The 27,572-nt window shown below is 41.3% G+C and overlaps 2 protein-coding genes across 4 annotated transcripts in view; one reads left to right on the top strand and one right to left on the bottom strand.

Annotated features, from left to right (window-relative positions):
* AKR1D1 (aldo-keto reductase family 1 member D1) overlaps nucleotides 1–17,955 on the bottom strand; it is an 88,625-nt gene extending 70,670 nt beyond the window's left edge. Inside the window, exons 1-2 of one of the 2 annotated variants that reach the window (XM_033863331.2) lie at nucleotides 17,931–17,955; nucleotides 16,214–17,706 (exon numbers count right to left, since the gene is read on the bottom strand). In XM_033863331.2, the coding sequence (XP_033719222.1) occupies nucleotides 16,214–16,294 (81 nt within the window). In that variant the 5' untranslated portion in view covers nucleotides 16,295–17,706; nucleotides 17,931–17,955. Of the gene's footprint in view, nucleotides 1–16,213; nucleotides 17,890–17,930 lie in introns of those variants that run through there. The other variant, XM_033863334.2, reaches the window with a different exon arrangement.
* A 403-nt stretch (nucleotides 17,956–18,358) lies between these two features.
* CREB3L2 (cAMP responsive element binding protein 3 like 2) overlaps nucleotides 18,359–27,572 on the top strand; it is a 120,372-nt gene continuing 111,158 nt past the window's right edge. For both annotated transcript variants that reach the window (XR_012334093.1, XM_033863329.2), the window contains exon 1: nucleotides 18,359–18,845. Coding sequence is in view for 1 of the 2 variants with exons in the window: in XM_033863329.2 (XP_033719220.1) it covers nucleotides 18,744–18,845 (102 nt within the window). In the remaining variant the exon portion in view is untranslated. The remainder of the gene's footprint in view (nucleotides 18,846–27,572) is intronic.

Raw genomic sequence — 27,572 nt, 5'->3', positions numbered from 1 at the left:
CACCATTCAGTAAGTGAAAAGGCAAACCACACACTGGGAGACAAAAATTATACTACGTGTATTGCAAATACATAAATGTAAATTCATACATACAAGTTCTTGACAAAGAAGTTACATGTAGAATCTATGAAGAATTCCTATAAATCAGTAATACAAAAGATAAATATTGCAACTAAAAATGGACTAAAGACTCGAAAAAGTTCTTCACAAAGAAATATATCCAAATGGTCAGCAAGTGTATGAAAAGGTATGCAACATCATTAATCATTGGGTAAATGCAAATTAATACCACCGGTACACGCCCACCTGTCTAAGGCAGGTGTTGGTGAGGATGTGAAGCAAGTGAAATGCCCAGATTGCTGATGAGATAAGAAAATGGTGAAAACCACTCTGGAAAACTGAAACTTTCTAATAAAGCGGAACATCCACAGTAATTTCACAGCTAGGTATACATCTACCCAAGAGAAACGTGTGTGTATTTCCACAAAACAGTTCGTACAAGAATGTTCATAAGAGCTTAATTCATACTAGCCCTGAATAGGAAACAATCCCAAATTCCACCTACAGGTGAAAAGATAAACAAACCAATAGTGCTGTATACATATGATAATTCTATGGCTCAGCAGTAGGAAAAAAACAAAGTACAGATATAATCAACCCATGTTATTCAAAAATTCTGTATTTGAGAATTTTCCTGTTTGCAAAAATTTATTCGTAAGTCCATAATCAATAGGCATTTTCATGGTCACTCATGGACCTGTAGAGTGGTGAAAAATCTGAGTCACGTGGTGTGCGTGTTTCTGGTGAGGCTGAACAAGGCCATGCTCCGACCTCTTGTTTCAGCTCTCATACTATAAACGTACGTCATTTGTGTGGTCTATTTAATATTACATTTTTCACACTTTTGTGCTATTTGATGTTGATTTCACTGTTTAAAATGGCCCCCCAAGTATAGTGCTGAAATGTTGCCTAGTGCTCCTAAGCGCAAGAAGGCTGCGATGTGCTTTATAGAGAAATTCAGTGTGTTAGATAAGCTTCTTTCAGGTGTGAGGCGTGAGCTGAAGTGCTGTCAGCAATGAGTTCAATGTTAATGAATCAACAATATATATTAAGTAAGGCATCTTTAAACAGAAACACACATAAAACAAGGTACTTGTTTTGATTTTGCTTGTTTACGTGCATTGATCAGCTAATACACTTTTATATACATTGATATGTTTTTTGATACACATTGATCAGTTGATGAAACTGTCGTGAGTAGACTTGCAGGAGTAATGGTTCAGTATTTGCTAATTCAATATTTGTGAAGAATTTATAGAATGCAACTACTGCGAATAACAAGAATTGACTGTACATGCAACATCATGGTTGAATCTCACAGACATTGTGAAACAGATACAAAAGAGTATGTTCCGCAGGGCTGCATTTAGATCATGCTCAAGAACAGCTAATGTTAGAAGTTGGAAAAGTGATGATAGGAGAGTACTGGTTTGAAAATGGCACAAGGGCACTCTTTGGGTTGGTGGAAATGTTCTACATGTTGATCTGCGAAGTGAAAATTAAGATAGAACATAAGAGATTGCTCTTTTTTTAAATTTTACATATGTATGTATGTGTTGGGTCTTCGTTGCTGTGCGTGGGCTTCTCTCTAGTTGTGGTAAGTGGGGGCTACTCTTCATTGTAGTGCGTGGGCTTCTCACTGCAGTGGCTTCTCTTGTTGCAGAGCACGGGCTCTAGGTGCATGGGCTTCCGTAGTTGTGGCACACGGGCTCAGCAGTTGTGGCTCACGGGCTCAGTAGCTGTGGCTCGCGGGTTCTAGAGCACAGGCTCAATAGTTGTGGTGCACGGGCTTAGTTGCTCCACAGCACATGGGATATTCCCAGACCAGGGCTCGAACCTGTGTCCCCTGCATTGGCAGGCGGATTCTTAACACTGCACCACCAGGGAAGTCCCAAGACATCGTTCTTTTTAATGACTACTCAGCTCTTCCAACCCACAACTTCAGGTTTGCTAGCTGCAATGTTCTTCTATAGCCACATGGTGGCAGTGTTGTAGAAATGAACAAAATTCTGGCTGAAACACAAGTTCCTGTCCTTTCTAGTTCAGATGTTTTGTTTCAGTTTGGTTGTGTCTTCCATCCTCCTTTTAGTAATCTCTGGCCTCCACCACCTTCTCCTGTGACATATCACGAACAATATCCTGTGAGGGGCATACACTGGTTTGAGCCAAAAAATATGGCATGGCAAAATCGATCTTTGAGGCCTCTGTCTCTTCCCGGCCCTTCACGCCCTTTAATTTCCCTACTCCTTCCAGTCTTCCACTCCTGGGACCCCATTCCCGCTCTCTGGGCACCAGGTGCTCTGCAGGCTGTCAAATGCAACAATCGGAACCTAATCTTCCATTACTAGGAGAAGGTCACTTATAGGGAAATTCAAAAGAAAAAGGCGTATTAACCCATTTCATATAATTGATGTTTCTAGAAGTAAAATCTGGAAATGGAATAAATGCTTATCAGTTGGGGAATAAAAAGTGCTTTATCCTGTTAAAATAAGACAACAGGCCCCAAATGGAGTCACTTATGCTAAGTGCCACCAAACTGAGACTTCACATAAATAGAGTTTCTGCTCCGCCAGAAATGGAATCTCCTGATCAGCATTAGGTAAACTGCCTGATAGACCTCTGCCATCCCCTAAAGGAAAATAACCTTGCCATAACCAACCTGATTTTTTTGGCCCACTGTTAACTTCCTTGTTTCGGCTCCCTTTCGTCTGTAAGTCTTTCGTTTTGTACAGCTCCTTGGAGCTCCTCTCTATCTGCTAGATTCACTGCTGCCCACTTCAAATTGCTTTTTGCTCCAGCAAACTATTAAAATTTTAAGTATGTCTCAGTTATCTTTTCATAGTCCTTTTTTAGTCAGTCATTAACAAAAATGCATTAGATCTATATTGCAGGACTTGGGGGATTTTCAAGATCTACTGTTAAGTAAGAAAAGCAAAATGCAGGGAAGTGTGCATAATGTAACAACGACCAAGCTCCCCTGTATGTGTGTGTATTTGTACAGAACTATATAAGCACAAAGCAAAGTGTGGAAGGGTACATATCAGGCTGTTAACATTGTTTACATGAGATGGGATGGGAGTAGAGGGAAAAGCAACTAAAGAAAAGACCTTCACTAAAAAATATTCAGGTTAACAACAGCATGTATAACATTTTAATGATATTTAAGTTACATATTCTGTGTGGATATATATATGTGTATATAAATATATATACATATATACATACATACACACATATATCTAGGTATACACAAATCCAGCTTTTCCTATATGTTTCCTGCATATTATGCCTTGATCGCTCTCACACTAAAATTATAAGTGTTTAACCTCTACTCTGAACAGCTTCGTTTCCTTTTACACTCACATCCTTAGTCCATCTGAAGTTTATTTCCACATAAGTGGTAAGGTAGGGGTTATAAAATTTTATTTTCAAACAGTTAGCCAATGTTATTTATTTTTTACACAGTAGGTTCTTATTAGTTATCTATTTTATACATATTGGTGTATATATGTCAATCCAATCTCCCAATTCATCCCACCCCCGCTTTCCCCCCTTGGTGTCCATATGTTTGTTCTCTACATCTGTGTCTCTATTTCTGCCTTGCAAACTGGTTCATCTGTACCATTTTTCTAGATTACAAATATGCGCTAATATATTTGTTTTTCTCTTTATGACTTACTTCACTCTGTATGACAGTCTCCAGGTCCATCCACATCCCTACAAATGACCCAATTTCATCCCTTTTTAAGGCTGAGTAACATTCCATTGTATATAAACATACGTCATTTGTGTGGTCTATTTAATGTTACATTTTTCACACTTTTGTGCTGTTTCACACTTTTAATGCTATTTAATAAAATAAAACTTAAAAAACAAAAAAATAAAAATATTTATGCTGGGCTTCCCTGGTGGTGCAGTGGTTGAGAGTCCGCCTGCCAATGCAGGGCACGCAAGTTCGTGCCCCAGTCCGGGAAGATCCCACATGCCACGGAGCAGCTGGGCCCGTGAGCCATGGCCACTGAGCCTGTGCATCCGGAGCCTGTGCTCCGCAATGGGAGAGGCCACAACAGTGAGAGGCCCGCATACCGCAAAAAAAAAAAAAAAAAAAATTTATGCTGACTGAAATATATTTATGCTATTCTCTCAAAAGAGAGAACATAGTATATGACTCCAATTTATATAAAACTCTAGGAACTACAATTTAATCTATAGTGACAGAAATCAGATAAATGAATGTCTGGCAGAGGGAGGTGGATGAAGAGTGGGAGGCAGGGATTATAAAGGGGCAAAATAGGAAATTATTATGGGTGACGAATACGTTCATTATCTTCACTGTGGTGGTTTCATGGGTCAAAACTTTTCAAATATGTGTCGGCTTTAACATGTGTAGTTTATTACATGTAAATTATACCTTAATAAACCCATTGAAATAAAAAGTTAAGGAAAACACACACACACACACACACACACACACACACACACACACACACACACAGCCAGTTGGCTGAGAAAATGTTCTCTCACATTTTAAAAGAAGCTGTAGTGTATTAGCCAGCTCAGTCTCACTGGCAAATTAACGTGAGCACAGACTCAGAACGTGATTGGGAAGCTGCCTTGTGGCACTGGGAGGGTGTAGCCAAGATCTTCTGAGGGCAGCAAAGGTGCAGGCGGGCCAGCAACACGTGGCTGCTACTGCCCACACCTGCAGCAGTTCCTGTTCTTCACAGCGGCTTCACGGTGGCTCCACATCGGCTCTGCCATCTCTGATCTTGCCAGGATGGGAAGATTTTTTACAGATTTTTAATTAGATTTTCCAAGCTCTCTAGGCTTTCCTAGCACCCTCTCAGAAATCAAGAGAGAATTTGTTTCCTAGGCTTCAGGCAGAGTGGGACCACCCAGGACCTGCCTCAGGGGCTATTCTCTGTCAACAAGCAATTGTATGTGAAGCCAAGGCACTTGCGCCCTCCAGCCCTGTCCAGCTCACTGTCTCCTCAGGGCTGACTCCTCAGAGGTTGAGAGCATCTCCCTTCACCTCCTCCTTTTGTTTGATGCTTTATCTTGATTCTCAGGGTTCTCAGACCATTTTTTTCAGGATCCCTCAGGGTTAAAGGACTCCATAGCCACTCCTGTAATCCCTCATTTTCTAGGGAGGGATTCTCCCAGACATCACCTCTCCTCTGTGTGCTATGTGCAGGAAATAATAATGACTGTGAAATAGAAAGACACCATTTCTAGTTAAGTAATGATAACAGAAAGTAATTCCTCAATGCTGGAAACTGTCTTTGTTAAACTGAATATGGTTAGAATAGGGAGAATTAAAAGAAGCAACATCAAAGAGCAGTAAAATTTTGCTCCCCTTGTAAACTAGAGTTACGGGATAGAATAAAGTGAAATAGAATGAAAACTCTCAAAGTGTGATAGAAAGCCAAGAGCGTTATAGAACGAAATAGATACTTGTGTCTTCAGAATCATTAAAGCAATGTTCAGAGACAAACCATTTATCTATCAAGAATAGACAGGGGACAAGATAATGTGGACTAAGAACGCCCCTGACATATCAGCAAACAAAGGGTATTGTGGACATCAAGCCTTCAGCCGCTACAGCCCCCTTTGGCGAACCCTGAGGGGAATCAGGATGGGAAAGGATAGGATACTGGCCTTAGATAAGGTCCATATCAAAGGAAGGATTTCAAGGAGTGCAGACTCTTGCATCTTCCCATGCACAGAAAAGTGCTAAATGCATTAACTTGAGATGTCTGGTTTTCTTTAATTCACAGTAATCTTTTGATGTTCTGACGACATGGTTTTTGTTGCAAAACCCCCTCTATAGCTCAGCTCCTGCCTTACCTCTTCAGAGCAGTCCCTCAGAGCTATTTGAGAGGCTGCCTCTCAGGCTGGAGTCCTCAGAAAGTTCACCAAATAAAACATAATTCTCAACTTTTAGGTTGTGCTTTTTTTTTAAGTCAACAATAACAACATAGGAGAATCCCGAACTCACCTCCTATCATGTACGCACCAAATCTACAGCTATACATGGAACAATTTCCTCTGAAAGAAACCCCTAAATGAGCTGAGTGACTCCTACACAGCAAGCAAACAAGAAAAAAACCACATCAAAATGGGTAGGAGAGGCTGAGACACAGTCTCACCATGAACCCACACCTGGTGCAGTGACCCACAATTGGGGGGGAACTCACAACCCTGAGCTTCCCCCTGAAGAGTGAAGGGTTTGAACCCTACATCTGCCACCCCAGCTTTTAAGACCAGCACCTGAGAGATGAACTCCCAAGACATCTGGCTTTGGAAGCCAACGGGGCTTGTGTCCACGAGACCCAAAAAATTATAGTGAACTGAGAAACAGTTATTAAAGGGCTCTTACGGACTCCCCTGGCTACCCTACAGGACCCAATGCTGAAGCACCCCACTGAAATGCATCTGGTCTTTCTGTGAAGTAGCCGTATTTGCTTATCTTAAAGCTTTGGAGTGAGGGGCAGGCAACTTATTTAACACACATCTAGGGGCAGATGAAATACTCTCCAAAGACACTGGCCAGCAGGCACCATATATGAGTTTTCCCTCCGCCTCACTCCAGGTTGCCAGTATCTCCTGGAAAGGAGCTTGTGAACTTGTCTGATGCTTGTGGTTGCCGCCCAGGAGACACCTCTTGATCACCTGCCTCTGGTGGCTAGCAAGTCTTACACTAGTGGGTCTCACAAGACTGTGACAAACGGAGAACGAGTTCTTAACCAGTTACCCTTTCCCCACTAGGGCACAGTGAAGAGACAGCAGCCTGGAACATATCCCCAGTCTTTCTGTCAAAGAGGTCTATTAGTTTACCTTGACAGCTGTGGCCTGAGGAGGTTTCTAATTCAACACATCTGGGAACTGACTACGATCCTCTCCAGAGACTAGGAAGGCCAGTGGATACCATCTTCACACTCTTCCTCTGCCCCACCCCAGGTTGTTGGGTCTCTGAGAAAAGAGCTGTGTACATGTCTGGCTCACTGGCTTTTTGTGGCTGTGACCCAAAAAACACATCCCTTGAAAGCCTGCCCGAGTGGCCAGTGGGGCTTGTGTTCTTGGGTTCAGTGAGACAGTACCAAACAAAGAAACAGCTCTTAACTGCCTATCACCCAGGGCTCAGTGCAGAGGGACCAGACAGAAATGCCCATCTCCAGTCTTTCCCTGAAAGAGGTGTATTTGCATACTTTACAACCTGCTGCCTAAAGGTCTGACTTCCAAGCAGCCTAAATCTCAGTGCTGACTGAGAGCCTTCCCTTTGGGATACTAACAGGTCTTGGCATAGTCTCAACCTCTGTGAACCACTAAGAACAAAGTATGTTGCTTGGACAGTCATAATGGTGTGAGAGATATCCAAGAGTTAAGGCAGGGTTGGACAATAACGTTTTACATGAGGACAGCCCTTCAAGACTGGGAGAAATGGCTATTCTAGCTAGAAACGAGCAAAGAGAGTCAAAGAAAAAAATGAAGAAACAGAGTGACATGTTCCAAACAAAAGAACAAGAAAAAACCTCAGAAAAAGACCTTAATGAAACAGAGATAAGTGATCTGTCTGATAAAGAGTTCAAAATAATGGTCATAAGGAGTCTCACTGAGCTCAAGAGAAGAATGGATGAACTAAAGTGAGAATTTCAATAAAAAGAAAATATAACAAAGCACCAACTGAAGTCACAGAGCTGAAGAATACAACACCTGAACTGAAAAATACAATAAAGGGCTTCAACAGCAGGCTAGATGAAGTGGAAGAAAGATTAGTGAACTCAAAGACAGGGCAGTGGAACTCATCCAATCAGAGCAGCAAAAAGAAAAAATAATAAATAAGAGTAGTTTAAGGAACTTATGGGACAACAGCAAGGGGACCAACATTTGCATTATGGGGACCCAGAAAGAGAAGAGAGAGAGAAAAGGGCAGAAACATATGTGAAGAAATAATGGCTGAAAAATTCCCTAACCTGGGAAAGAAACAGACACCCATATCCAGGAAGCCCAGAAAGTTCCAAATAAGATGAACTCATCAAAGAGACCCACATGAAGTTACATTAAAATCAAAGTGTCAAAATTTAAAGACAAGGAAAGAATCTTAAAAGCAGTGAGAGAAAAACAATTTGTTATGTACAAGGGTAACTCCCATAAAACTAGCAGCAGATTTTTCAGCAGAAACTTTGCAGGACAGAAGGGAGTGGCACAATATATTCAAAATGCTGAAAGAAAAAAACTCCCAATCAAGAATATTCTACCTGGCAAAGGTATCCTTCAGAATTGAAGGAGAGATAAAGAGTTTTCCAGACAAGCAAAAGCAAAAGGGGTTCATCTGGCCTTAAAATAAATGTTAAAGAAACTTCTTTAAGCTAAAACAAACGGGCACTAACAGGAAAACATATGACAGTAAAAGCTCACTGGTAAATCACGAAACTAGTATAAAGGTTAAAAGACAAAAGAGTAAATAACTATAACTACAATAATCTTTTTCTTTAATTTATTTAATGAACATTATAAAATACACAGAAAGTTGTATGTGACATTGTATCAGACATTGGAAAAGTTCTAAATACAAAACTAGATAATTCCTTGATTTATAGAACTTACAAAACTTACAGTTATAATAAGGTAATCAAATATATAATAAAAATCATATTTGATATTAAAATTATAGTTTTTTAATTATCCAGTTTATGGGATATGATTTAATATATATTTTTCTTTATTATAGCACCCTTTTCTCCTTTGAACATTGTACTGTATGGACATTTTATATGGACATTATAAGAGTGTAAATAAAATAATACAATTCTAACTTTAATTGGCCTGGGGAAGTTTTTTTTTTAATTTGGTTTTTTTTTTGGTATTAAAAATAATTGTATTTTATATTGGAGTATAGTTGATTTACAATGTTGTGTTAGTTTCAGGTGTACAGCAGAGTTATTTAGTTATACATGTACTTATATCTATTGTTCAGATTCTTTTCCCATATAGGTTATTACAGAGTACTGAGTAGAGTTCCCTGTGCTATACAGTAGGTCCTTGTTGATTACCTATTTTATATATAGTAGTGTGTATATGTTAATCCCAAACTCCTAATTTATCCCTCCCCCTACCTTTCCCCTTTGGTAACCATAAATTTGTTTTCGATGTCTGTGAGTTTGTTTCTATTTTATACATAAGTTCATTTGTATCATTTTTTTTAGATTCCACATATGAATGATATCATATGATATTCTCTTTATCTTTCAGATTTACTTCACTTAGCATGATAATCTCTAGATCCATCCATGTTGCTGCAAATGGCATTATTTCATTCTTTTTTATGGCTGAATGATATTCCATCTGCTTTATCCATTCCTCTGTTGATGGACATTTAACTTGTTTCCATGTCTTGGCTACTGTAAATAGTGTTGCAATAAACACTGGAGTGCATGTATCTTTTAAAGTATGGTTTTCTCCAGATATATGCCCAGGAATGGGATGGCTGGATGATATGGTAGCTCTATTTTTAGTTTTTTAAGGAAACTCCATACTATGTTCTCCATAGTGGCTGTTATCAATTTACATTCCCACCAACATGTAGGAGTGTTCCCTTTTCTCCACACCTTCTCCAGCATTTATTGTTTGTAGACTTTTTGATGATGGCCATTCTGACTGGTGTGAGGTGACACCTCATTGTAGTTTTGATTTGCTTTTCTCTGATAATTAGTGATGTTGAACATCTTTTTACATGCTTTTTGGCCAAGTATGTCTTCTTTGGAGAAATGTCTATTTAGATCTTCTGCCCATTTTTTGATTGGATTGTTTATTTTTTTGATATTGAGCTGCATGTGCTGTTTGTATATTTTGGAGGTTAATCCCTTGTTAGTTGCATCATGTGCAAATATTTTCTCCCATTTTGTAGGTTGTCTTTTCATTTTGTTTATGGTTTCCCTTGCTGTGCAGAAGCTTTTAAGTTTAATTAGGTCCCATTTGTTTGTTTTTATTTGCATTACTCTAGGAGACAGATCGAAAAAGATATTGCTGTGATTTATGTCAAAGAGTGTTCTGCCTATGTTTTCCTCTAATAGTTTTAGAGTATATCGTTTTACATTTAGGTCTTTAATCCATTTTGAGTTTATTTTTGTGTATGGTGTTAGAGAATTGTTCTAATTTCATTCTTTTACATGCAGCTGTCCCGCTTTCCCAGTGCCACATATCAAAGAGACTGTCTTTTCTCCATTGTGTATTCTTGCCTCCTTTGTCGTAGATTATACACTAATTTTTAATGGATACGCAAGATAAAAAGATGTAAATTGTGACATCAAAAACAAAATGGGGGATAAAAGGGAGAGCTTTAGACTGCATTCAAACTTAAGTTATTATCAACTTAAAATAGATTATGATAAATACAAGTTGTTTTCTGTAAGCCTCATGGTGACCACACAGCAAAAACCTATACTAGATACACAAAATATAAAAAGAAAGATATCAAGAATTACCATTATAGCAAATCACTAAATCACAAAGGAAGAGACCAAGAGAAGAAGAGGAACCGAGGAATTATAAACCAGCTAGAAAACAATTTACAAAATGGCAACAATTACATACCTATCGATAATTCCTTTAAATGTAAATGGACTAAATTTTCCTATCAAAAGACAGAGTGGCTGAATAGATAAAAAGACAAGACACATTTATATGTTCCCTATAAGATACTCACTTCAGATATAAGAACACACACAGACTGAAAGTGAACAAATGGAAAAATATTTCATACAAATGGAAACCAAAAGAAAGCTGGGATAGCTATACTTATATCAGACAAAATAGACTTTAAGAGAAAGACGGTAATAAGAGACAAAGAAGGTCATTATATAGTGATGAAGGGGTCAATCCAACAAGAGAATATAACATTTGTAAATATTTATGCACCCAAAATAGAAGCACCTAAATATATAAAGTAAATATTAACACATCTAAAGGGAGAAATAGACAGCAATACAATAATAGTAGGCACTTTTAATACCCCACTCTCATCAATGGATAGGTCATCCAGAAAGAAAATCAATAAGGCCTTAAATGACAGGTTAGACCACATCAACTTATATATATGTATACACACACACACACACACACACACACACACACCATTCCATCCAAAAGCAACAGAATACTCATTCTTTTCAAGTGTACAGGATGGATCATGTTAGGCCACAAAACAAGTCTTAATACATTTAAGAAGATTGAAATCATTATCAAGCATCTTTTCTAACCACAGTGGTATGAAACTAGAGATCAGTTACAAGAAGCAAATTAGAAAATTCAAATGTATGTGGGGATTAAACAACATGCTACCGAACGACTAATGGGTCAAACAGGAAATCAGAAGAAAAATCAAAAATACCTTGAGACAAAGGACAATGGAAATACAACATACTAAAACTTATGGGATGCAGCAAAAACACAGTGATAAATGCCTACATTAAGAAACAAGAAATATATCAACTAAACAACCTCAAGGAATTTAAAAAAGGAGAAAAAATGAAGCCCAAAGTTAGTAGAAGGAAGAAAATAACCAAGATCACAGCATATACAAACAAACAGAAATTCAAAGACAATAGAAAAGATCAGTGAAACTAAGATCTGGTTTTTTGAAACGATAAACAAAGTTGACAAATCTTTAGTTAGACCCACCAAGAAAAAAAAGGAGAGAACACTAAAGTAAATGCAGAAATACAAAAGATCTTTTTTAAAAAAAATTTATTTATTTATTTTGGCTGCACGGGGTCTCAGTTGTGGCACATGGGATATTCGTTGTGGCATGCAGGATCTTTTAGTTGCGGCATGCGGGCTCATAGTTGAGGCATGTGGGCTTCTTAGTTGCAGCACGTGGATTTCTTAGTTGTGGCATGTGCATTTCTTAGTTGTGGCATGCAGACTCTTAGTTGCGTCAGGCATGTGGGATCTAGTTCCCCGCCCAACCAGTGACCAAACCTGGGCCCCCTGCATTGGGAGTGTGGAGTCTAACCCATTGGACCACCAGTGAAGTCCCGAAATACAAAAGCTCTTAAGAGACTACTATGAACATACACCAAAAAATTGGACAACCTAGAAGAAATAGATAAATTCCTAGAAACATAAACCTACCAAGACTAAATCAGGAAGAAAGAAAATCTGAAAAGACTGATTACTAATAAGGAGATTGAATCAGTTGATTTTTTTTTTTTTTTTTTGCGGTACGCGGGCCTATCACTGTTGTGGCCTCTCCCATTGCGGAGCACAGGCTCCAGACGCGCAGGCTCAGCGGTCATGGCTCATGGGCCCAGCCGCTCCGCGGCATGTGGGATCTTCCCAGACCGGGGCACGAACCCATGTCCCCTGCATCGGCAGGCAGACTCTCAACCACTGCACCACCAGGGAAGCCCCGAATCAGTTGATTTTGATTAAATCCTCCCAACAAACAAAAGTCAAGGACCAGATGGTTTCACTGCTGAATTCTACCACACATATAAAGAAGAATTAATACCAATCTTTCTCAAACTTTTCCAAAACATAAAAGAAAAGAGAATACTTCCAAACTCATTTTACCAAGCCAGCACTATTCTGATATGAAACCCAGACAAGGACACCACAAGAAAAGAAAAAGACAGACCAATATCACTAATGAACACAGATGCAAAAATCCTCAATAAGATACTAGCAGACCAAATTCAACAATACATTAAAAGGATCATATACCATGATCAAGTGGGGTTTATTCTAGGGATGCAAGGATGATTCAATATCCACAAATCAATCAATGTGATATATTACATTAACAAAATAAAGGACAAAAATCACATGATCATCTCAAAAGGTGCAGAAAAAGCATCTCACAAAATTCAACATTCATTTATGATAAAAATCTCAGAAGTGAGTATAGAGGAAATGTACCTCAACATAATGAAGGCCATATATGAGAAGCCAACAGCTAACATCATACTCAATGGTGAAAATCTGAAAGCTTTTCCTCTAAGATTGGGGACAAGACAGGTATTCCCACCCTCACCACTTTTGTTCAAAATAATATTGAAGTCCTAGTCAGAGCAACAGGTACATGAAAAAGAAATAGAAGGCATCCAGATAGGAAGAAGGAAACTGTCACTGTTTGCAGATGACATGATATTATATGTAGCAAACCCTAAAGATTCCAGCAAAAAACTCTAAGAACTAAAAAACAAATTCAGTAAAGTGGCAGGATACAAAAATCAATTGTAAAAATATGCTGCATTTCCATACACTAATAATGAACTATCAGAAAGATACATTAAGAAAATAATTTTACTTACAATTGCATGAAAAAGAATAAAATACCTTGGAATAAACTTAACCAAGGAGGTGGAAGACCTGCACATGGAAAACTGTATGACACTCATGAAAGAAATTGAATAAGACACAAATAAATGGAAAGATATTCCATTTATGTATTGGAAGAATTAATGTTGTTAAATGTCCATACTACCCATAGTGATCTACAGTTTCAATGCTGTCACTACCAAAATTCCAATGGCATTTTTCACAGAAGTAGAGCAAACAATTCTAAAATTTGTATGGAACCAGAAAAGACCCCAAATAGACAAAGCAATCTTGAGAAAGAAGACCAAAGTTGAAGGCATCATGCTTCCCAATTCCAAACTACATTACAAAGCTATAATAATCAAAAAATTATTGTACTGGCATAAAAACAGACACACAGATCAATGTAACAGAATAAAAGCCCAGAAATAAACCCATGCATACCTGTTCAATTAATTTATGACAAAGGATCTGAGAATATACAATGAAAAAAGGACAGTCTCTTCAACAAACGATGTTGGGAAAACTGAACAGTCACATGCAGAAGAGTGACACTGGACCACTATCTTACATAATACACAAAAATTAACTCAAAATGTATTAAAGACTTGAACATAAGACCTGAAGCCCTAAAACTCCTAGAAGAAAACATGGGTGGTAAGATCCTTGACATTTGCCTTGGTAATGATTTTTTTTTGGATTTGTCACCAAGCAAAGGGAACAAAAGCAAAAATTAAAAATTGAGACTACATCAAACCAAAAGTCTTTTGTGCAGCAAAGGAAACCAACTGCAAAATGAAAAGGCAACCTATTAAATGGGAAAAAATATATGCAAGTCACATACCTGATAAGGGTTTAATATCCAAAAAATAAAAGATTTGTATAACTAAATAGCAAAAAACCACACAAAAATCTGATTAAAAAATGGACAGAGGATCTGAATAGACATTTTTCTAAAGAAGATATAAAGGGACTTCCCTGGTGGTGCCGTGGTTAAGAAACCGCCTGCCAACGCAGGGGACATGGGTTTGAGTACTGGTCCGGGAAGATCCCATATGCCGTGGAGCAACTAAGCCCATGCGTCACAACTACTGAGCCTGCATGCCACAACTACTGAAGACCATGCACCTAGAGCCCGTGCTCCGCAACAAGAGAAGCCACCGCAATGAGAAGCCTGCACACCAAGTAGCCCCCGCTCGCCACAACTAGAGAAAGCCCGTGTATAGCAACGAAGACCCAATGCAGCCAAATAAATAAATAAATAACTTAAAAAAAGAAAAAGAAGATATACAGATGGCCAACAGGAATATGAAAAGGTGCTCAACATCACTAGTCATCAGGGAAACGCAAATCAAAACCACAATGAGATATCACCTCACACTTGTTAGGATAGCTGTTAAATGACAAGAAAAAACAAGAGATAGCATGGATGTGGAGAAAAGGGAAACCTTGTACACTGTTGGTGCGAATGTAAATTGGTGCAGCCACTCTGGAAATCAGTATGGAGTTCCTCAAAAACTTAAAAATACAGTTATCCTATGATCCAGCAATTCCACTTCTTGCTGTTTAACCAACGGAAAAAAAAAAACACTAACTCAAAAAGATATCCTGACCCCCACGTTCCTTGAAGCATTATTTATAATAGCCAAGACACATTCATCCATCAGTGGATGAATGGATAAAGAAAATGTGGTATATGTATAAACTGGAATGTTATTCAGCCATTAAAAAGAAGGAAATCCTGGGGCTTCCCTGGTGGCGCAGTGGTTGAGAGTCCGCCTGCCGATGCAGGGGACACGGGTTCGTGCCCTGGTCCGGGAAGATCCCACATGCCGTGGAGCGGCTGGGCCCATGAGCCATGGCCGCTGAGCCTGCGCGTCCGGAGCCTGTGCTCCGCAACGGAAGAGGCCACAACAGTGAGAGGCCCGCGTACCGCAAAAAAAAAAAAAAAAAAAAAAGAAGGAAATCCTGGCATTTGCAACAGCATGGATGGACCTTGAGGGCATTATGGTAACTGAAATAAGCCAGACAAAGAAAGACAAATACTGTATAATCTCACTTGGGTGGAGTCTAAACAAACATACAAGCAAACTCATGGATACAAAGAGACTGGTGATTCCCAGGCAGGGGTTGGGGATGGGCAAAATGGGTGAAGGGAGTCAAAAGGCAATCTTCCAGTTATAAAATACATATACATAAGTCCTGGGGCTATAATATACAGCATGGTGGCTATAACTAGACATTGTGGTGATCATTTCACAATATATATAAATATCGAATCATTATGTTGTACACCTGAAACTAATAAGTGTGATATGTCAATTATAGCTCAAAAAAACCAAACAAAACCAAACCCAAAACCAGACAGGGGAGCAAGCACTGCTACTTTGTTTTGTTTTTTTGGTGGCGCTGTGCAGTTTGCAGGATCTTGGTTCCCCCACCAGGGACTGAATCTGGGCCACCACAGTGAAACTGTCGAGTATTAACCACTGGACTGCCAGGGAATTCCTGAGTGCTGCTACTTTTTAAGGGATGCCAGAGAAGCTGGAAAAAAAGTCAGCTAAATTGTTAAGTCCTAATTATGTTAGGGGAAGGGACAAACTCTAGACTCAAGATATAGAACAAGAAATGTGCTGGTGAGAAGTCTTCATACCTTGAATGGGAGAAGCATACATGCAACAAAGGAGGCTGAAAAACCATGTAGGAATTGTGACATTACTCTATTACTATGGCAATACAGATAAATTTAACCAAGCATTTAGGAAACCAAGTACTATGTTACTGATTTTATGAAGGAAAAAGTCAGTGGCTTAAAACAATATAAACTTCTTACCTTTAGTTTGTGCGGGTCAGGAATCTGGGCATCGCATAGCTGAGTCCTCTGACTCTGGGTCTCTCGCAAGGCTGCAGTCATCTCAAGGCTCAACTCGGGGAGGATCTGCTTCCACAGTCACTCAAGTGGTTATATTAACAGGGTCCAGTTGCTCCTGCGTTATGGGATTGAGGGACTCAGTTCCTTGCTGGTTGTTAGTTGGACACCTTCCTCAGTTCCTTGCTATGTGGGCCTCTCCATAGGGCAGCTCACAGATCAGAGCAAGCAAACGAGAGGAGGAGAGAACGAGCCAGACAGGAGCCAGAATATTTTTTGACATTCCATCACTTTTGCCACATTCTCTTTGCTAGAAGGAAGGCCCCGGGTCCAGCCTATGCTCAAGGGGAGGCAGTTTCAGAGGGTGTGAACACCAGGAAGCAGGATCATCGGAGCCATCTTAGAAACTGCCAACCACATGGGGCAAAACCAGGGACTGATGTTGCCTAAGGCAGAAATGTTTGACAGATACATGCTTGTATTCCAGTTGAAGGAGGGTGTACATGTTTCTTACCTCACTTGCTCATGCTGAGTCTTATGCTAAGAAAAATGGAAAAAGTTGCTAAAAATTGAAAAGGTGATCTATGAAAAGGATGTGGTGAAGGAGGTAGCAGACGGGAAAATAAAAACCAAGGACTAAGAGAAAAATGAGAAAACTATTTTACAAGGAAGGTACGGGGCCCATAAACTAGAATTTCTACTTACGCATTAAAATATTCTCCAACGACCCAGGAGATAGGACCAGACAAATGGAACGGTTTCTATAATAAACTACCACTTAAAGACACCATAGAGTTCTAAGACAAAATTGGACTGACCCTATCCACCAAAAAAATACTTGCGAAGGGAACAAAGTAACACCTCCATACCGGAATGTGCCACTGTAAGAAACTTCTAGAGACAACTGGCAAAGACTCCCTTACATTTAAAATGAGCAAACTATATATGCAAGCACTTTGTTTCCTTAAAAGGAGTCTGACACAATACTGTAAAGCAACTATACTCCAATAAAAATTAATTTAAAAAAAAGGAGTCTGAAAGGAGGAAAAAAAATCACAAGTTGAGGAAAAATAATTTAGAAGAGGCTATCTCTTTCCCAATATAGGCAGGCCTGGTGGTCTGTCCCCTGCCCATCTCTCAGGCCACCTCTCCCCTCACTCACTCCCTGGCACCTCAATCCGCAGCCACACCTGTCTCCTTGGCTGTCTGTAAGACACCAGCTTCTCCCCAAACCTCATTTCATTCAGGTCTGTTCCCAAACGTCACCTACCCTGATGGCTATCTAAAATAGCATCTATCTGCCCCATCCTCTTACCTTTCTCTGATTTTTCTTTACAGCAGTTACCAGTTTCTGACATTATACGTTTCTTTCTTTACCTGTTTATTGTCTGACTCTTCCACTGAGGTAAAATCTCTATGACCTGGAAAAGGAAGCCGTTGGCTCTTTTCGACAATGTCTGTTGGGTAAATAAAAGAAAAAAATAGAATAAGGAGAGCCCATAAAAAACACGTCAGGAGAAGAGTCTAACAGAAAGCAGGAGAAAAACCTGAAGCACAAGCAATTACAATTTGCCAGATATGTGCTAATATAAATATATTTGTGTGTAATATGTGACTTATTTTTTAAAAATCCTGAAAGACTCAAATGAGTTAAACTACTTGAAAATATTTAGGACAGTACGTAAATCGGCGCTCCCAGCAGCACTCTCTGCCTCCAGACGCGCGCGCTAATTTCTCTGGATTCTCAGGCGACTGAGCGCACCCTCCCTCTTATAAAATGTATTCTTGTCGCTATTTGATTGGCTGTCCCTCCCAGGCGCTCCTTTCTCATTGGTTGCACCCCCAGTCCATCACTCCTGGGCTCAAGCACTCCATTTGTCTGCTGCCGCAGACCTCGGCTGCCGGCGGTAGTAAAACCGGAGTAGCTCCCCGATGACGTCAAAGGCGCTGCCCGCCCACATTCCAAAGCTTGGGCGGAGACTTCTCGCTGCCCCTGCCTCTGGACGGAGAGAAAGACTTCTGATTGGGTAGGGCGGGAGAAGTGAGCATCCGATTGGTCCCCGCCCTGGAGGGAGGAGGAGACATAGCTGTGTCCTGGAGCAGAGCTGAGGAGCCCTGGGGAATCTCAAAGTTTGTGTCTGGAGCAGTAGTGGAAAGTGAGCTTATTGAGAAGGGCTTTTCTTGGGATGAGTACTGATCTCCTGCCTTTATTTTGGATACACACCCTGCTCTATTCTCCTCAGCCTTCGGTCTGATCTCTAGACAGTCTGTCTCCTCTGGGGATTCTCAGGTCTCCGAGGACGCTGAACCGGAGCCCTTGGCAATTCTCTCTCAGGCAGAGGAGCGAACGTTTTCCTTTCTAAGTGCATAAGCTACACGCATACGCACACACACGCACACACACTCACGCAGAGGCGGATCTCGCCCTCCGAGGCCGCCCTACCCGCTCCCCTCCTGCCCTCAGCATCCTCGGCCCAGCGCGCCTCGGACCACCATGGAGGTGCTGGAGAGCGGGGAGCAGAGCGTCCTGCAGTGGGACCGCAAGCTGAGCGAGCTGTCAGAGCCCGGAGAAACCGAGGCTCTCATGTATCACACGGTGAGGACTTGGCGGGGCGGCGAAGGGGCGGCTTGAGAGGGGGAAGTGTCATGAAAGGAACAGCTTGGGACAGGGAACTGGGAAGGAAGCATTTGGGAAGAGCATGCCCAGAATGGAGAGATCTGGGGAGAGGTGTGGTTTTTCTAGCTGAACAGTGAAGGTGGGCCGCTGTCTCTTTTAAACTTTTGATAATAGTAACGACGCTTTGTATTCCTTCAGCAACTTATACTCTTTTCCCCGAGGGCTTTTCACATATGCTATATCATTTCCTATTGCGCTGTAAAGCAGGAGAAGGCGTAGATGTTTTGATAATCTGCCTCTGTTTAGTTTGCTACTAATTGTTGTGGGAAGATTTTTTAAAAACTGGGCAAAATAAAGTAGCATTTTCTTTCCTTCGCTGTCATATACTTTCTCTTCCTTTACTATCTTATTTGAATTTTAGGAAGTGTACCTGTGTGTGTGTGTGTGTGTGTGTGTGTGTGTGTGTGTGTGTGTGTGTTTTGAAAAAAAGCCCCTTCATATTAGGAGGAAGACTACTTTATTTGGCTCCTTTAACTGTCCAGCCAAGAAATCTGCTTCCTCCTTCTTCAGAGGAAAGATCAGCAAAGGAGAATGGAAAATCTGAGGCAATGCATATTTCAGAAAGGCTTTGGAGAAGGTGGGACAGCTCACCAGTTCCTTGCTCAGTCTTATGCCTCAGAGATCCCTTTGGGCATTAAACTGTCACAGAGCACACACATTTCTTATAAAGTTTTCAATTTCAAGTTTTTGGTATTAAATTTGCAAAATGAAATTTTGTTTCCAACAGCCAGCACTGATAGTATGACTTTATTGTGAGATCTCTTTCTTTTTTACAAATGCAGAGTTTGTATAGAGAGAGACACTAATGAGAAAATGAGAGGCTTGGCTATTTCCCCTTCATGATTCTTTTAATGGAGTCAGTGCCAGGATATTTGAAACTTTTGCAAAATGGCCTGCAGGCTCCACCCCTTTGGCCTTTGCCTCTGGCTGACGTTATTTTGGGAAAAGGGATGAGGGCCTCCCTGTGATTCCCACCAAGGCATTTGTGGTGGCTGAGAATGGCTTGTTGAAAACATGCCGAGTGCAGGGCAGAGAGGTAGTGGAAGTTCATGCCGGGTCAAAAGCCAGATGTGTGGTGTGATCTTCTGGGCTTTGCTCACTGAGTCTGTCCCGAGGACACTACGTGGGCTGCCTTTGGATTGGGGGCCCAGATGTGCTTCCTGTCGCCAGGACAGAGCTCAGAGAACGCCGGCCGTCAAATATCTTCTCATAGTATCTCCAGATGTTTCTCCTGACATAGGCCACATTTTAACCATTTGCGAGGGGCAGCTCTTCTCTTTTGTTCTCACGAGTACTGTGAGAGTGTCTCATCCCGCAGCTGTAATGCTCTGGGTTGTCTTTCAGCTGGTGGGATGAATTATGCACAGCATCCACATTCCCTTTCTCCAGGCCTCATGACTTGCATTTCTGAGATCTTATTCCAGGGTTTGAGATGCTACCCGTGACTGTGACATTAACTTCAGGCAGGACAGCTTGGACTGGCTCTAACTGACATCTTTATGCACAGTTGCAGGGGTAGAGACCTTACCTTCCTTTTGGTAGCAAGGGCTTAATTTTTCTATGTCATTGTAATGAAGCAGTGATGGGTGATTATTTTTCTTCTAATTTGATTTTTTTTAAATTACTTTTATGTAGGCCACTTAGGGACGTGTTTCTCTTCTGGGCAGCTCACTCACATAAAATGCCACTCGTCATTGCTGCAAGCCGTGGCCCACAAACTGAGTATATGAATTAGTGTTGAAAGACGTATTGGATTTGGTAGCACAGACAACTGGGTTATATTCCTTCTAAACTAAGGGGAGTTTGGCAGAGATTTGAAAATAGATAACTTTCCCATCTGTTTCTTGAACTCTCTTGGGTATCCAGTTGCAGAGCTGGTTATTATTGCCATTTGTCCATAATGAGAAATGACCTGACCTCCAAGTGGAAAAAGGATGGCCTGATGATGCATTCACTCACGATTTATTTGTTCTTTCAATGAATGGTTATAGAAGAGCTTCTATGTGCGAAACACTGTTCTAAGCAGTTGGGATACATCAGTGAACCAAAAAAACCTCAAAATTCTTGACCTTGAGAAGCTTACACTCTAGGCCTGAAGTAGGGGAGAATGTTATCTCAGCAGGATGAAAAGCCACAGCAAAGGCTCTAAGGTGGGAGTGTGTCTGGCATGAGCTTATGGTAACATCACCTTCTGTTTTAGATCCCCCCATTTTTGTCAGTTTTTTTCTTGTAAAAATGCAGGTTACTTCTGAGGCAGAGTGCCTGTTTGTGTAATGGCCCAGTGAAACTTTCCAAGTTGAGTGGATTAGGCATCACATAGGGAGTGGAGAGCCTGCAGGGAGGGTAAGGTACACATGTAAGCTGGGAAATTGGTAAGATAGTATAGCTACCATCTATTGTATATTTATTATCTGAAAGGGAGGGCTGGCTTCATGGGCCTGCCACCTGTGCAGTCCCACAGGGCCCCACACTTTGATGCTCTGCTGTCACCATTGTGAGATCCTCAATAATTTTTGAACAAGGGCCCACACGTTTGCATTGTAGCAGGTCCCATAGATTATGCAGCTGGTCCTCATGAAAGGCATTGTACTTAGTGCCTTACAAAAATGATGTATCAGTGGGACTTCCCTGGCGGTTCAGTGGTTAAGACTCCGAGCTTCCACTGCAGGGGGCACAGGTTCAATCCCTGGTCAGGGAACTAAGATCCCTCATGCTGCAGGGCACAGCCAAAAAAAAAAAAAAGAGGATATCTCAATGACCCAGTGAAGGAGTCATTTTACAGATAAGAAAACTGAGCCTTAATGAGTTTAAGTGACTTGGTAAAAGGTCATTTAAACTCAAGTCTACCTGCCTCCAAAGCCCAAGCTCTTGCCCACTATGCTGTATGAATGGAGGATCCAGACTTAAAAGGAACTGAGTCAGAGGATGGGGAGCCAGAAATTGCTGAGTCTGAGGGTAGCTAATATTTAACTGAGGTGGCAGTGGGGCCACCAACCCTTCCTAGCATGATCACTCTCTTTGCTCTAAATAGGAATTTAGCTACCACACGCATGATTGCTAATGCCCTGTGTTAGCAAAACTGTCACCTACCTGATTTTAAAAATATAGAAGTTGCCCGAGGCTGGGATTGTCACGTCTCCGAGGCGGCTTCTGTGAGCCATCAGGAGCAGTGTTTTTCTCATTTGGTTAGTTCTGAAGAAAACTTCTGGGTCCACAAGGACAGAGGCTTAGAGGAGACCGTTTCAAAGTCTATAAAATAATGAACCACACAGAGCGAATCTGGACTTGCTCATTAGATCCTGAATTATTAGAGCTTTGGGCTTCCTCCTGAAGCTGAAAAAATAGTTCCCATACAGATGATGAGATATAATTTTAAATCAGTGAGTAGTATATTTAGGAAAGCTATTGCTTCTAGAGTGGATACAAGCTAAAACTGGTTTCAGAAAAGATGGCAGATATAAAAATGAGGAGTGTATATATTATGGTTTCAGATCATTGCAAGAAGCCTTGTCCCTTCCCCTAAACCTTCCAGGATGCTGGATGTTTCTAACATTCATGTTGTGTTTCCTGTAAGATTCTGTGCAAATTACATTTCTGGGAATTTACTGTGGGATTTTGCAATTTAAGGAGCAAAACAGTCTATAAATCTTATCTATGTATATTATTACATGCACTGACTATATCTGGGCGGATGCTCAAGAAACAGATGGCTGATGTTTTTCTGGTAAGGGGACTTGAGGGACTAGAGGTCAAGAGAGGGAAGGAGGGAGAGGGAGTTACTTACACACTATCCCTTTCGTACTGTTCAAACTTTTACCTCCTGAAAATATTTAGGAAATGAAAAATGACAACTTAAAGGCACCACATAAAACTGGACTAGAGGTAATTTTAGCCTGCATTTCCTCGGGGAGAGAGAGGTTTCTGGTGCTCACTCAATACCACCAGCGTTGGTGGAGGCCTTGGGTAATGAATAGAGGAAGCAGGAGTGCTTGCTAGGAAAGGGCTTTGAGGATGGAGGATTAACAGTGGGTTTGTGTATGATAAACTTCGTGCTCTTGGTAATTTTCTTATAGCTCAGTTTAGCAATCTGGAAAAGGGGGATTTTATCAATTTTTGCAATGATTATTTTTTTTAAGGTATACAATAGGATACCTTTTCTTTGCAAAGATAATGACAGAGCTTCTGCTTGGTATTTCATTTTATTTTATTGAGGTATAGTTGATTTACAATATTATGTTAGTTTCAGGTGTACAGCACAGTGATTCATTTTTATATATATATATTTTTTCTTTTTCCGATTCTTTTCCCTTATAGGTTATTGCAAAATGTTAAGTATAGCTTCCTGTGCTATAAGAAGGTCCTTGTTGGTTATCTATTTTATATATAGTAGTGTATATCAGTTAATTCCAACCTCCTAATTTAGTTCTGCTTCTTTTAAATACTAAACTCATGTAAATCCAGTTCTTTGTAGAATTATTAGTGGTTATGCGCTTAAATTTTATATCCAATTGGTTCTTAAAATGAAATGACTGAGCCCAGAGGGTGGGGTGTTAAGGGTCGGTTCCACCTGCCTGGTGAGCGGATGTGAAGGCCATCTGGCTTCCACATCCATCGTGATTGCCGGAAGGTGGATGGCTGGTCTGAGAGGCTGGTGGTTTCCCCTTCCTCTCGGCGGCCCAGAGACTTGATAGGGCCCCCTTGGGATATGGGAGCTTTTGGTTTGATGTTCGCCTCCTATTGTTGGCCTCTGGCCAGATTCTGAGTGGGACCCTGGGTCCTTGTGGCTTGAGAAATCATTACTTCTGGTCACCTGACCTCCACCAATTGAATAAAGGTAATGAGTCCCAGTAGGAGACAGAATTGTGAAGTCAGTATAATTTGTCTTCAAGGCCCTACTTCACCTTTCTTCACCTTCACTCCTTTCATGTTCCCCTCGCTTCTTGGACCCCAAGTTGCTCACTGTAATGGTGTTCTCTTTCCAACTCCTCCTCTTTAATTTTGTTCTCAGGAAAGATTTTTAAGCTTACACTAAAAATTTCAATATTAGTAAAGCTAAACATATGACCCCTAAATGGGCGTTTATATTTAACAATAATTTCTTGAATCTCTAAATGGAGAACTGTAGGCAATAGCCAGGTAGTAGGGGAGGAGTATTTGGGGAGCTGGGGGGAGCTCTCACTACCCCTCTGCATGTGGCCCCTATTCATAAGGCGGCCTTGCATATATGTTGCTGATTTAGCTTATGATCTAAAGAATTTTCATTGTTTTGGTGAAAAATCTTTGATTCAATTAGATTATTGTCTCTGAAATTGTTCTCATTGTGTTAACATGGGTTGGGGGAAGGTGGGCTTGGGCACAGTTCTGAAAGATGAGAGGGCAGTACTGAGTTTTGTACTTGCCCTCTTTCTTGAGTGATCCCTGAGTGATAATATCCTATTGAGCTCTGATGTGAAGTCGCTCTGGCAGGAGAAATGAGGCACTGCATCTAGATTAATAATTGAATTAAATGACAATGCTTGCCGCTGCGAGTAACTGAAAACTGATTCACATTGCTTACACAATAAGTGAATTATTCTGTCACGTTGCAAGATGCCTAAAAGTATAGCTACACGTTTGGCTGATTCAGCAGCTACTCAGTTCATCATGGACCTAGATTCCATCCATCCATAGGCAGGATTCATCTTCAAGTTGGAGGCAACCAGAAGGCAGCTCATATCCATATGAGTTTCAGGTGTTCAAGTAAAAATGACAATATCCAAAGGGAGAAGAGAGGTTGTGTCTTCCCTCTGTCCTTTTTTAAGATGGAAGAAACTTTTTTTAGATGCCTACCAGCTGATTTCTCTTCGAGCTTTATTGTCAAGGATGGGATCACATCATCATTTCTGAACCAATGGCTGGAAAGGGATTTACCTGATTGGCTTAGATTAGTCATGTGGGAATGGAGGAGCTCTTGGAGCCTCAACCAGCATGACCATGTGTAATGATCATTAGTCAAATAGTCTGAGTTGGCAGACCTTTCCTTCACTAAAAGTTGTGTTCATTTAGCTAATGGCTGTTTTTCTCACAAAGGTGGGCTAGCAAATGGAAAATTTAAAACATTTAAGCATGGAATATCTCTGCAATGCATGCAAAGGCTATCATGGAGGGGGTACTGCTGTGTCCCAACTCATGAATGAGGAAATGTAAAATTAACTATATTATCTGAACTCTCTGCGTCAGGGTCAAATATCAGGGCTGGAGGTAACTAGCTGAGCCTGTAATCATGATCACGGTGCAAGACGAGAATGACTTTTTCTGTTCGAGGTCCACACAGCCTCATCTCCGCAGGCAGAGAGCTGAATGCCATTTTTCAAAGAAGCTGTTTTTCCAGTTGCATATGGCTATTCAAACACTGATAAGGTCAGAGTATGCCTGTTTGCGGTTTGAACTGCCGGCCTCAGCCCTGCAGGGCTCTGACCTGTCTGTGGACTGTCTTGGGGCAAACGGCCTTAGGCTTTGGCTGGGAGATTGGTAGGACTGAGGGTCTAGGGCTGCAGAGTGTCTGAATTGCTTGTCAGTGATTTTATGAATGAGGGCATAGTGTTTACATTCCCTGACTCAGTAGAGTCAAGCCTGAAATGAAATGGTGAGATTCACCATTGGTGTCAACCTTGAGTCTATTCCCCCTTCTCCCTGCTCACCACATGCTCTCCGGCTCTTCCAAGTGACCTCATTTTTTCCCTGAATGGAATTGTCTAGGTTACCCACAAGGCACATAGGAGGTGATGGCCCCTTTTATCTATGGAGAATCTGAGACCTCGAGCAAAAAAGAGACCTCAGCTGGAACACAAGCTTCTTGAAGGCGGGGGACATGACTGTCTTTCTACACTCCCGAGCACAGGATGCTCAGAGATACGTAATACTTGCTCGATGCACAATTATGTAGAGTAAGGCAGTCTTGGAGAATGAATAAGCTCAGTGTCCTTGGTCTCTTTCGTTAATGTATTTTTTTTAAAACTCTGGATGCTTGTAAATGCCTCCGCAAGTCTGAAAATTTAATATGAAAGTGACTTGAGTAGTTTGATGTCAATAACTTTTCTTGTTTAGTTTTGAGACCCACATGGGAGGGAGGATAATTCTATCATAGTCCCAGTTTCCGCTAGAGTAGAGTTGAAGGCAGCATTGTGGAAAGGGTGTGCCTTCGAGCCAGGCAGATTTGGAATCCAGGGCCACTGGTTCTCTGGTGACCTTGGGCAAATAACCTCTCCTCTTTGGGTCTCAGTTTCTTCACATGTCACTGCCTAGCCCATAGTGTACACACTTTTTCACCCTCTCCCCTAAGTCAAATGTCTTCTTTCTGGGGAAGAGGTATCCCCACCTCAGGAGTCTGATATCATTCAGGAAGCACAAGGGACCTGTAATTATTCTCTCTCGGGCATCTTCATTTCCTCTCCTCCGCAGCTTCTGCCTTGTGCTGTAAACACAGGTCTCTGCCTTGAACACATGTTTGCCAGATGCTGTTGCCCCTCCTTGCTCCGCTTGTTTTTTCTCTCTTGTTTACTGCCAGGTTTTCTCAGGCAAGTAGTCAATAGCTACGGCCTCCGTTTCCTCAGTTTTTTTCTTTTTCTTTTTTCTTTTTGCGGTACGCGGGCCTCTCACTGTTGTGGCCTCTTCCGTTGCGGAGCACAGGCTCCGGACGCGCAGGCTCAGCGGCCATGGCTCACGGGCCCAGCCGCTCCGTGGCATGTGGGATCCTCCCGGACCGGGGCACGAACCCGTGTCTCCTGCATCGGCAGGCGGACTCTCAACCACTGCGCCACCAGGGAAGCCCCCATTTCCTCAGTTTTTACTTCTGCCTCCTGTTTGTTCTGGTTCCTACTGCTGCCTGAAGGTTCTCCAGCTTCTCTCTAACTGCCCCATCCACTAGTCTTCTCTCCATCCTTAGCTTGCAAGGCTTCACGGGAACATTTGGCAATACTGACCGACCACACGTTCATCTCGTAACTCGCTCTTGCTTTGGCTCCCATGATACCCTGGGAGGCTTAGATTTTCCTCCTTTACTGGCTGCATTACCACCTGTTAAACGTGAGCGTTTGGTACTTGGTCTTGTGTTCTCCCTGTACACTCTCCTGGGCTCCTCCATCAACTTCAATACAGCTGGTTCTCAGATCTTTACATCTGTTAGTTGTCTGTGGATGGAAACTGGGAGATCTTTGGAATATGACCCAAGATCTTCTGGGCCCTCATGAGCTGTAGAGTGACTCTGGCTGGGTAACCTTTGAATCTTCCTGATGCATTACTTTGAGAAGAGCTGAGAACATTTTGATCCCCCTTATCACCGCACCCCTGTTATCTCAGGGGATGTTTTGTGACTCAGCTCTCCTGCAGTGTAAACCCAAGAGAGGCTCATGAGTCATTGCTGGGACACAGCTGTTTCTTGAGTCAGTGTCACTCATCAGATGCAGGCTGTGTTTTGACTGGGTTCATACTTATTCTTCAGCTTGGGAAGCACTTTTTTGGTGCTCTGCGGTGGTGTATCTAATTTTTTTCTAGGACTGAGTGGAAGGTCAGTGCAAAAGTCAGGTATAAGTTCTTAGATCTTGTACCATTGATCTTTCTGGTGTGTATAGCTGCTGTCGAGCTCAGTTACAGTTGCCTGATGTTGAA

The sequence above is a fragment of the Tursiops truncatus genome, chromosome 9 (genome assembly GCF_011762595.2).
Source record: "Tursiops truncatus isolate mTurTru1 chromosome 9, mTurTru1.mat.Y, whole genome shotgun sequence".
Lineage (NCBI taxonomy): Eukaryota > Metazoa > Chordata > Mammalia > Artiodactyla > Delphinidae > Tursiops > Tursiops truncatus.
This window is presented reverse-complemented; position numbering and strand designations above follow the sequence as displayed.